The sequence below is a fragment of the Rhipicephalus microplus genome, chromosome X, assembly GCF_043290135.1.
Source record: "Rhipicephalus microplus isolate Deutch F79 chromosome X, USDA_Rmic, whole genome shotgun sequence".
NCBI lineage: Eukaryota > Metazoa > Arthropoda > Arachnida > Ixodida > Ixodidae > Rhipicephalus > Rhipicephalus microplus.
The window spans coordinates 1,782,644-1,794,970 of NC_134710.1; the positions used below are offsets into that span (position 1 = coordinate 1,782,644).

The 12,327-nt window shown below is 45.9% G+C and overlaps 1 protein-coding gene across 1 annotated transcript in view; it reads left to right on the plus strand.

Annotated features, from left to right (window-relative positions):
• Positions 1-12,327, plus strand: part of LOC142777129 (synaptic vesicular amine transporter-like) — a 110,052-nt gene that overhangs the window by 22,449 nt on the left and 75,276 nt on the right. Inside the window, exon 2 of the mRNA XM_075881463.1 lies at positions 9,789-9,915. Within this exon, the coding sequence (XP_075737578.1) occupies positions 9,848-9,915 (68 nt within the window). The 5' untranslated portion in view covers positions 9,789-9,847. The remainder of the gene's footprint in view (positions 1-9,788; positions 9,916-12,327) is intronic.

Here is a 12,327-nt window from a genome sequence, read left to right on the forward strand (position 1 = left end):
TCTGCGTGCATGCATCTTGATAATTCACAGTTTAAAAAACAGATAAGTGCTGTCTCGTTGTAATATGCATTCTTCCTGAGGGGTTTTTCCACCAATGCTCAATATTAGAAAATATAATTGGCATTTCGAATATGTGTTATTCAATTCATAAATAAGTGAATTGAACAGAACACCAATCGATTCCTTATTCGAGATTTTAGAACATTTACACACCCCGACAATCTCCCAATGTTGAAGTCAGGAGTGAAGCAAAAAGATTGAGCGATCTTCGACGTTTTACAGAGCATTCTCCTTCACTGCTAAAGAATGCATGATTCATATGCAATAAAAACCAAGCAAACGCCGAAAAAAGAAGCGGGGGGGGGGGGGGGAGAATCGATGTTGTGCTGTTGAGCGCTAGGCTTCGTTCCTGTAATCTGCGACAACGCAACGGCGGCTGTCCCACGCAGCGCCAGGAGCTTTAGCAGCGCCCCGTGTAGCAGCGCTCCTAGCGGCATCGGCGCGCAGAGGGACCCTCTCCGGCAAGGGAAATCCGCGGTGCTCCGCACACCTCCCCATTCTAGCCACCCTACCGGTGCAATGAGGATTTTACGAAGCGTTCGGCCGCGTTAGAGAAAAAGAAAGCATTCTGTGTACCTTCTGGATATAACAAGTGACTACAAGCAGCAACGAAGGTTATACTTGACAGAAGTGAGTTGTACGAACAGTAATCGGGTGATGGTTCCTGGCAGCATACGACACATTGTGATCTCTCTAGTGGAGCAACCCGGCGGTTGCTGTTGTGGCAAAAAAAAAAACGGTGAATAACACGTCTTGAATTATCTCTGCTATTCTTGTCAGATAGTTATAAGATTGAGAAATGTTGGTTTGAAACCAAACAGGTTATCACTAATAGGCAAATTTAACAGAATATAAGTGAATAATCATCGGAAATTGCGACAACGCGTTGTTTGGACAATGTCTTTTTTTCTTATGATAAGTTTGGTAATAATATTCACCCAACTGTATTATTTGGAGGGCTGCTTTGATATGCAATAATGAAAAGTATCATAGTTCTGGTTTGGTTGTATAAGAATTAATTAAATGTTATACGCAAACCTTACTGGTTAAAACATCTTTTTCGTCTTGTTAGTAAACATAAACGGTTATATTTGTCCACTTTTTATGGTATTAAAAACCAGGTCAAAGTTTAGCACTGCTAACTACACTACGACGAAGAAAGAATGTCTTGCAATGGTATGGGAAGTCCTGAAGTTTCGTACTTATTTGTACGGCCGCCCATTCACCGTTATCAGCGATCACCACTCTCTCTGTTGGTTAGTCAACTTGAAAGATCCGTGTGGCCGTCTTGCACGATGGCGTTTTCGGCTCCAAGAATTTGACTTCACTGTTGCCTACGAGCCGAGAAAACGACACATCGATGCCGACTGTCTACCTCGGTCTCCTGTTGAGACGGCATCCCCGGACAACGACGACGACGACATGGTCTTTCTGGGGATTGTGGACACTGCCACCTTTTTTAAAAAGCAGCGTGATGATGCTGAACTTCTACCACTCATAAATTACCTACGAGGGCGAACGAATAGCATGCCGAAGTTATTTTCGAGAGGGCTGCGGTCTTACTGCTTGCGAAATGACGTTCTTTAAAAGAAGAAGTTTTCAGCCACCGGCAGCAGCTACTTGCTTGTCGTTCCTTCTTCGTTTCGCTGTGATGTACCGCAAGCCTGCCACGACTAACCTACTGCTGGTCACTTGGGTTACGCAAGAACATTGACGAGGATAAGGCAGAAGTATTACTAGCCAAGACTTGCCAAAGTTGTCAAAACTTACGTGCAGGCATGTCTATATTGCCTGCGTTGAAAGCCACCAGCCATCAAACGAGCTGGCCTGCTGCAGCCTGTCCGAGTGCCAGCGACAGCGTTCACACAAATTGGCATGAATTTTTGGGCCCCTGCCAAAGTATTCCACTGGAAACAGATGGATAATCGTCGCCACGGATAACCTGACCCGATACGCGGAGACAGGTGCTCTGCCACGGGCAACGGTTGCTGAAGCAGCGCATTTTTTCATCGAAGCCATCGTTTTGTGTCTATGCTATTCTGTGCTGATTGTGTAACGCGTCGGTTATCTAACCGACGCGTGACACAATCAGCATAGAATAAACAAACAGAGGAGCAAACAGTCTTAAAACTTTGCGGATAAATATCACTGAAACTCCGGCTGGACGAAGTAAGAACATTCGTAATATACCCCAGAGGTGCACCGCAATATCCCCGGACAGCCGGAGTTAAAAAAAACTCGCGAAAAACGCTCCGGAGGTTCCACGTAACCACTCCGGACAGCCGGAGCGAAAAGCCGGTAAAATATGCTCCGGCGGCGCCATGCAATTACTCCGGCTGGGCGGAGTGAAATATCAGCTGGAAATGCCCCGGATTTTCCACGCAATTGCTCCGGTCAGCCGGAGTAAAGCTTTTCTCCGGAGGTCCGGAGCAAGAATTACTCCGAATAGAGGAGTCGCTAAAGGACAAGCGTTTTACTCCGACCTGGGAGTAATTTATTTTACAGTGATACCTGGCGGCCGCTTCGTGGGCCTGCTGGACGGCCCATTGCTCTCATGACAGCTTTCGCTGCAAAACTGTCCCTACCTTTACATCATGGGTTGGTCCGAGACAGGTGTCCTTCATCCCTTTATTCACGGCACCAGTTTTCTGCACTGTTTGCGTTGGTTGTTCAACGTTCATGAGAAAATAATGGAACATTTCTGCGAACTATGGATGTTTAGCCGTAGTTACTTCAATATTTTTTGGAGAAATTGGAGCGCAGCGTTCAGTACCCTCCGCAGTCTCTTCGTAACAGTCTGCGCGAAGTGCATTTATTTTACAGGGAAAGCTGTTATGAGGTCTCAACAAAAGTAGCGTGCACCGTAGTTGCCCGCCAAGTACGTAACCACTATTCCAAAATAATAAAAATAATAATAAAAACGTGGAGAACACAATGGTATCCGAACCCGGGTCCCCTGGTTGGCAGCCCAGTATTCATTCTACCACAAAGCCACGCTGGTTCTTGTAACCCCGTCGCAAAAGGGCCTTAGGTAGCCTTGATGCAGGGAAGGGAATCACGCTATTGCGAGTGAAAAATGGTTTAAAACAGCAAAGAAACAACCTGGCATCACACAATGCGAATTGCCTAACTAGTGGGTCATTAAATGCTCTAATTCATTACAAAAGCTTCAGGCATAATTCTTCGTCGCCGTCAGCCAAAGCACAAAAAGTGCATAAAATTCCTTGCAAGTCTTTGCCGAATACCACGGTTATCCGAAAAATGACGAGTTTTAGCATAGTGAATGCCTCTATACTACACAAAAGGTATCATGAATAATGTCGTAGAGGGTACTGTTTCGAGCAGGAGCAGTACGTGGCACACGTGAGCCGAGAACAACACAACAAAGAACACACCAGTTTATTCAGCACTGCTTTTTATGGATTTCTGACAGGAAAGAAGGTCCCGCGATAACGTGGTGCTAAAGTGGTTGCGCAGTGACGTCAAGGCATGGCACGTGTACGCTGAGAGCTCCTGTTTGGTCGCACTTGCATCTAAACTCGATTACACTGTGCTGCACGTACATACAAGATACATCTTCATTTCTTCAATAGACAATCAGAAAAACGAAACAATGAAAAATGCACAACAAATCTCAGCATTGCTATTTACGTAGCTTGCACAAAGTTATTCCCGTAACCCAGTCTCTGTGGTGGTCTTCGGTTTCGGGCACTCCGTACGAGTCAGAGACTTAAAGTCACAGAGCTTGCACTATCAGTTGTAGACCGCGAGTTGTTGACGGCGTCATCACTGGTGCTCTCTTCGTCTGAAGAGTCTCCCGTGTCGTAAAAGAATTCCGCGGTTGGCAAGAGGTGTTGGCGGTTACGTCGCAGAACGTTGTCCTTCCAGGTGATGACGGCTTCAGATCTCGGCTGCATGCGGCTAAGAACTTTAGCTTTTGTTTCCCAGGGGTTCTCCTGAACTCGCACCACTTGCTCTGTGGTCAAGAATAGAATAGACCGAGGCCTTCTTTGCGCTTGTCCATGCTTCTGAACGGCTATTCGGGGGCACTCGTTAAAATCTGGGGCGGGCGTCCTAAGTTGTCGACATTGAAGTAGCTCCGCCAGAGAGTCCCGTCTTCTAGCGGGCTGGACATGTAGCTGACAAGATCCATCCAAAAGTCATTTTTTCCTTCAATAATTTTTTCAAATTTCCTTTAATTATTCGTACGCCTTTTTCGGCCACGCCATGAAATTGGGGAAACCTCAGACTTGATGTATGCTGAGTTGTACTCTTTTGCAAAACGGGCAAACTCTCGGCTAGCACATTGTGGGTTGTTGTCTGTGCATACCTCTTGGGTATGCCATACCTAGCAAAGATTGCGTGCAGTCTTTCGACAGTCGTCGCTGCTGATATATAATGGAGTTGTTCAACTTTCGCAAAGTTAGAATGTGCATCGTACGCGCAAAGTACGTCTTTCCGCCATCCTGGAAGATATGTACGCCAACGCTGTACCATGGTTGATTGGGTGTTGGGCGTATTATCAGTGGCTCGCCCGGCTGTTTGTAAGCGTACTTTTTGCAGACAGCGCACCCGGCAATGTCTCTTTTATTATCCGAATAAAAACCTGGCGAAAAACACTAGATGACATGCTCGGGCTTTACTTTTGTTTATACCCAAGTGACGAACGTGTATGCATCTTAGCAGGTCGCGTCGCATACTTGGTGGCATCACCACTTTGTTGCTTTTAAGCAAAACACCATTGATGACAGATGGTTCACCTAGGAAGGATCTTAGCTCTCCTTCCACTTGTTTGTTTTTCGTCAGCTGCTCCACCACGTTCTATATGTAGACGTCTTTCCTTGTTTCTCTCACCAGTTTATCTTGCACCGCTTAGCTCACCAATGAAGAGACAGCACTTACGGAATGTATTTCAATGTCTTCATATACTTCGTCTTACTCTCGACTTCCGACGAAAGCACCCGACAGCACATCCGCCAGAACCAGCTGTTTTCCTGGAATCACCCCCCCCCCCTGAAGTTTATTTTTATTTATTGACAAATATCTCACCGGATCCAAGTAGGAGAATTATGTGAGCGAGACTATACAATAGTGATTTGAAAAGAACACAAAAGAAACGAAAAGAATTCAAAAACCACGTTTTATACAATTGCTAAAATGTTTCATAACATACAGCGTAGTAATATGACAATAATATGCGTTATACATTTTTGAACGGTTCGAGATGTCACTGCAAAATGAGTGAACCCGAATATAAAATACATGTTTAGGAAACACAGTCATATATAGTTAGTATTTTATTCCTAAACGCCACGTGATAACGAATGCATACCACATCATCAGGAAGGTTATTCCATTGAACTATGGCACGTGCTAGCATAATGCGTTACATGCTTGGGTGCGGCCAGAATGACGAAAATCATATTTCAATAAACGAAGAAAAAGAACGCTGCAGTCGAGGCAGCATTTCTCTAACAGCTTTCTTCAATATCACTACCGGTGGTCGGTTTCTAGGGCAACGTGACGTCCGTGCGCAAAGTGACGAAACTTTTCACACCCTACTACAACTGCCATTGCCTCTTTTTCAATCTGCGAATACCTTTTCTGTGCCTCCGCCTCTGTGAATACGCGAGAGGTGTAACCGGTTTGCACGAGTCACCATACCGCTGCAAGAGAGCCACGCCTACGCCATTCTGTGAGGCATCAGAGACTGTCTTTGTGCCTCTTTTTGAATCGAAGATTCCCAACAACGGTTCCTCCACTAAGCCATTTGCAGAGCTGCTCCCACTCACTCGCGAAATTCTCTACCCACTCGGAAACCACGTCTTTCTTAATAAGCTGGCGTAACAACCAAGTCTTGTCCGCGAGTGTGGGCAAGAACTTTGCGAAGTAGTTTATCACGCCTAGCATTCTTTGCACTCCAACATTGTCAGTAGGCGGTGGCAAGCTAAAAACCGAAGTGATCGATGTGGGGCTCGGCCTTATTCCTGCCTCTAAAATGATATCGTCAAGAAAAGAAATGTCAGTGACGCCAACTTCAGACTTTGCGGGATTGAATGTAAGCCGCGCCTTTCGCGCCACCTCTAGAACTTTTTAGCCTCCCATCATGTTCATGTCTCATTGACCCTAATATCAACATATTGTCCACATACACTTGCACGCCTGCGATGCCATCGAAAATGTCGCTTAACGTCTTCTGAAAGACCTCCGGAACTGAAGCGATTCCTAACGGTAGGTGAAGGACTCGATAACGGCTGAAAGGTGTGGCAAATGTACACATTCTCGACGTTTCTTCGTGAAGCGAAATCTTATGTAAACTAGAGTTTGCGTCCAAACGTAAAAAAATTTGGCGCCTGTCAACCCTGCCTCAATATTTTCGCGTCGCAGCATTTCATGATGCTCGCGCTTTAGGCACTCATGCATTCTTCTGGTATCTATACGGATCTTTAGTTTGCCATTTGTTTTCTTGATTATAACGAAGGGGCTCACCCAGCCCGTCGGCTCTTCTACTTTAGTGATAATGCCTGCCTTAGGCATCCTTTCGAGTTCCTCTTTAAGGGGCTTTCGCAATGCCCGAGACACACGTCTCAGCGTTTGGACACTTGGAGTTGTATGTTCTTGTAACACCATCCGGTATTCACGCTGGACGCACTCAGTCCCTTGGAACACATCTCGGTAGGCTTGGGCCAGTTGCTCGCTGCTGTTGGTTGTCATCGAGCTCACCTATCTTGTGAAAAGTCCCAGCCGCTCACTAGAGTGCAGCCCCATGATGGTCTGACGCCCCTTTTTCACAACGAATAAATCTACGTCTGAGACTTGGTCACATATTGTGGTTTTGAGCGTCGCAATCCCAAGGTGGTTGATAACTGTTCTCTCATATGAACGACGAACTGATTTGCTGGCCTTGAGCACCGCTTTTATCCGCAGTACCTGCCATGTGCCATACGGCAGTAGATTTGGTTCTGCTCCGGTATCCACCTTGAGAAAAACTTGGATGTTGCAGACATGCGCTGGCTACATCAGGTCCCGTTTCTGCTTGCCATTTGACACGCCCAAAATTTCAAAACTATCGTCGTCTTGGTCCCCGCTTGGGACTACAGGGACTTGTTTGGAACTCTTGCAATGCACCGCGAAGTGGTTTTTGCCCCCACAGTTTCTGCAGATGCGTCCAAACGCAGGGCAACTTCGTGGGGCATGCATGCGTGCACTGCTACTGCACCTAAATTCTTTTTGCCACTCCCGCGTGAACCCACTTGCTACGACGTGGTCGACTGATCTCCCTTGACACGAAACTTCTTTCTGTGCTGCGGATGGTTCCACCGCCTTGCATGATTGTTCGGCTTTAGGCAACGTCAACCATTTGTTTCGAAGAAGTTTCTCATGGACCTTTTCGTTACTTGTGCCGTACACAATTTGGTCTCGAGTCATAAATTCTGACATTGTACCGAAGTTACACGACTCAGGTCCCTTATGAACAGCTCGGCTGATTCACCGTCTGCTTGTACTCGTTGCCGGAACACGAATCGCTCATGGACCTCATTTAGCCGTGCTTCGCAGTACTCGTCGAATTTCTTAACCACCATCTCCAGGTCGTTCTTCGATTCGCCCTCGGTGAAGCTGAAGTTGTTATAAACTTATGAAGTCTCATACCCGGCCCCGCTGAGCAGTAGTGACACTTTTGTCACTCGAGCCTGCGGTTTCCCGCTTGCCTCTGACGTGGTGAGGAACAGCTAAAATTTCTGTTTAAATAGCTTTCACTTTTTGCTGACATCTCCGTTCAGGCAAAAACGATCTGGTAGCGTCAAGAAATTCATGGTTCGACTGACGAATGCTCAGTTGTTTCTTACGGCGCGGGCATGGCTACAGCCTTCTGACACCGTGTTTTGTGCAAGAGCAGTAAGTGACACATGTGAGCCGAGTCCAACACAACAAAGAACACAGAAGTTTATGCAGCGCTGCCTTTTATGCATTCCCGACAGGAAAGAAGGTCCCGCGATAACGTGGGCTCATCAAAGTCTACTTACGCTTGACAGGAAAACAGCAAGCTGGACTTGACTTAACTAAAACTACTTACGCCTGACTTCTTTAGGTCATAAAGTGCTCGACTACATTTGATTGATTTCGGCAACATTAAGTTTGACTTAACTAAGCTCCTTTAAGTGCAACTTGGATTAGCCCGGAAAAGGCAAGCTGGCCTAAGAATTTTTAATTTTGTGCAAGTGGCTTCGTCAGGTTGTGCATTGCTCGCTATGCTTACTTGTCCTAATCAACCGATGTCAAGAACAACGCGAGCCGGCACTTCAACCGGCCTGTCGCAGCCGCTACGTAAAACAACGGCACATATTCTATGAAGCGAAGAAAGTGACACCCAGTTGTCGCTTTGGCTGCGAGCGCTGTATCCGCGTCCAACAGAGCGACATGAGAAAAGCCAAGTGATAAGATGGGACGAGCATGCGCCCTGCAGTAGGTGTCTCATCGTGTCTCGTCGCTAGCTGGTGCGTCGATGCATTCTGCCACGCCATCCCGTCGTTTGCACACTTTTGATCGCACCTGTACATACACGATACAGGTACTTTGGGAGTATGCTTGCAGAAGTTACCCAAACAGTGTCTAAAAAGCCTTTGAAAGACCGGTCCTTCAGTTTTCGTTTAGACTGTACCTGGCGGTTTTTTCTTTCCTGATAAGGGTGAGCGAAGTAATATCTATTTAGTACATTTTTGAAACTCTCCTTAATAATTCTAATTTCTGTTAAAACATTCTAAACACTGGCGATTGATCCATGGTTGGCGACATTTAGGGCATTTATTCACAACTTATTCTTTTAAGTGCACAAAAAATAGACTTGTTGGTATACGAGTATGAATGTTTCATAGGATCAATGCGCTGCTTTTGAACGGTATACCACACTCCAGTACGTTTGGACAAGGCTTGCACTGAATGCTGTCATTGAACGTAGACCATAAAACACCCATCTTAAATAAGGTAATCGTCACTACAGTATCGTTAGAGATGTCAACTACCTCAGTTGCAGAAAAAGGCGCGCCAAAGCAAAACGCTGTTGGAAAATATACAGTAGCAGCCGATATACTTGTCAATGTTATTCCAAAAAAGAAAGAGGTTAGACTAGCCACACAATAAATGGGACATTTAGGACAACAGAATGCAAACCAAGGGATGAAATACGTAACCAAAGACAGCAAATTTAGCAAGATATCAGTCCCTAGCTGCAATCAGCTCACTTACGACAGCTTGGACTGGAAATTGAACTGACAGAAGAAACGGGTGATGGTGAGGGGGCATTTGGTGCGGTTACTCAATGGGTGCGATGGGGCACTGGTAAGTAGAAGGCTATAGATGTGGTCTATTCCCTGTCGCGGTGGCAGCTGCAGTATCTACATCAACAACATAATCATTTTTGCGAGGCGAGAACATCCACACTATGACACAGGGATCTGGGTGTTTTTGGCGCGTCCCACAGAGAGGACGGGAGGATAACCGCCACGCTATTCGAAGGTCGCAGGTAACCTGCCATTAACTTCTCATGCACTCTGTTTCTTCACACTTACAATACTTTACTACTAATTATTGAAGTGCATTGTGCTTTGCTTGGCATTATGCTGTGCGTTAGTTTCCATTTTTATTGTGTCTATTAAAGAAGGATGAGACTTTAAAAATAACCTTCAATTTAAGTCAGTAAACGCTTCGCCAAGAAGACTGTTTTCGCACAGTGCCGATTCTTCCGGAAGAACTGCGTCAGCGTGGGTCCAACGGGACGCGGCCTTTGGGCATGCTGCTTGCGTCCAAGGCATTCATCGAGCTTGTCGCAAATCCAATGGCTGGTGTATGGACCGCGCGGTGAGTATAAATTGAAAAACACTTTTAGTGACAGCATCCTTGAAATCTGCTCAATACATTCAAGCCACTGAGTGTGACCCCAAGTGGGCACTAGCACAGCTTTTTAACGTGATAGCGTTAAAGAGCTCGTTTCGCAAATATTGCGGTGTCAGCATCGGCATTGGTGTCGGTGCCGGCGTTGTTGGTCGTGAGCGAAAAATCATCTTATGCATGACTGAAAAATTGAGAACGATGCAACTAAAAAATAAATGACAAAAAATCCTGAAGCAGAATGGGTACCTAGCCACGGTTGTTTGGCTCCGAGGGGGGATTGAACTCGGGTCATGTGTGAAAACAGTGAAAAAAACTTCATCTGCTTGAAAATGCAGTGAAAGTAGCTTTCATGCTTCACTAACACACCCGTCCTGTATACATGCTTCACAATGCAACATGAAATATTGCAGTAATAAAGCGAGCTACAAGCGTCCAATGCCAACCGGCGTCAGAGTATGTGATTATCACAATGGCTCGGTGGTTAAAAGTCGGTACCTCACAACGTAAGGCACACGTGCTACTGCACCTATTTCTTTCGAAAAGGTTTCAAAATAGCTCGAAAAGGTTTCGTGCACCAAGTGTACAAATAGGCACAAAAATAGGATGTCGCTATGGCGTTCAACTTCTAAAGGCGAAGCTATATGGTCCTCTTATTTTGTGTGTTAGCATGTTAACTGAAAAACGCTTTTGCACATGTTTCTACTTTTGTAAAGTGACCCTTCGAAGCAACACCTTTTCAAATTAGCACAGAATCACCTCTCAACTTTTCCACGGGAGCTGCTCGCTGCTTTACCGAATACAAACCGCAGAGAGAGTGCCGAAGCTGAGCTCCATGATATGTGGGGTTTAACGTCCCAAAACCACCATATAATTATGAGAGATGCCGTAGTGGAGGGCTCCGGAAATTTTGACCACCTGGGGTTCTTTAAGGTGCACCCGAATCTGAGCACACGGGCCTACGACATTTCCGCCTCCATCAAAAAAGCTGAGCTCCAGGCAAGAAACCAGCGCAATAACGAAAGTGTGGCCATTTATGGGCAAGACATACGTCGCCTATTCCCTCGAGCGGGTCCAAATATGAGCGAAGACAGGAAGCTGCGTTATATGATGTGAGACGTGAAGTAAGAAATCTTTGCCGGACTGATTCAGAGCACACCGCTCACCGTCCGAGTTTTGTTTCGGGGTGACTACTACGGAAAGAATGCTACAACAGTGAGCAAGAATATACAACTGGGATGCGAAAATCACTTTTCTGGATTTATTGCCACCTGTCTTCGAGGCTAACGAGCTGCGCACACCTGTTTAGCAAACTAATCGGCTGCTTCTGTGCTTGTTTCGTTGAGCGTATACGTCGTGGGTGGTTTGAGTGCATGGAATATGAAGAGGAAAAATTTGTAAGTGCTAAAGAGTAGACAAGCGCTGCATTCAGGGCTGTATCCTATTTATTTGGGGTTTCGGAGCTGTATATAAAACTCTGGTTACTATATCTAGAATTCGACAGTGGCCTTCAGTATGGTGTCAGATATACGTACTAGTAATTACATCTACGGTTGGCCTAATACCGTTGGATGAAAACGTAAGGAGCGAATTATTTCTAGTTCTAGAAGGTGGCGGAAGGCAAGGAACTTCGTACAAAAGTAATGACGTGTTTTCATCACTCACCACAAGACGTTAGCTTGTAGAGAGCGACCACTAGAAATCAGCAAAACTCCGACATTGCGGACACTCTCAAGTGCAAAATGTCAAAATTGAGTGAGTTAGAAAGAAGTTAGAAAATAATTAACACAAGAAAAGGAGGGTAATCTAGGTCACTAAGCCGGCGTAAGTTCGCAAGGTTCGAGTTTCAAAACCACGCCCCGCCGCGGTGGTCTAGTGGCTAAGGTACTCGGCTGCTGACCCACAGGGCGCGGGTTCGAATCCCAGCTGCGGCGGCTGCATTTCCGATGGAGGCGGAAATGTTGTAGGCCCGTGTGCTCAGATTTGGGTGCACGTTAAAGAACCCCAGGTGGTCTAAATTTCCGGAGACCTCCACTACGGCGTCTCTCATAATCATATAGCGGTTTTGGGACGTTAAACCCCACATATCAATCAATCAATCATCGAGTTTCAAAACCACGCCAGTTTTTGTTTTACGCCGACTTTCAAGCGGTGCAGAAAAGAAGGCCAGGCGAGCTAGTCACGTCAAGTTGAGAGCTGATAGCCGGTTAGGTAGTATTGTATAGTGCTAAGAAAGTGCAACAGCACCCCGTACTTAAAGATATCCCAGCAACCTAGCATAGAATGAGAAAATTCGGTTGGAGTGCTTATAGCGCACCTTTCCCAAACGTATATTTACTTACAACGCGTGATGAAGAAGTCGTTAAAAAAGGAAAAAAACGA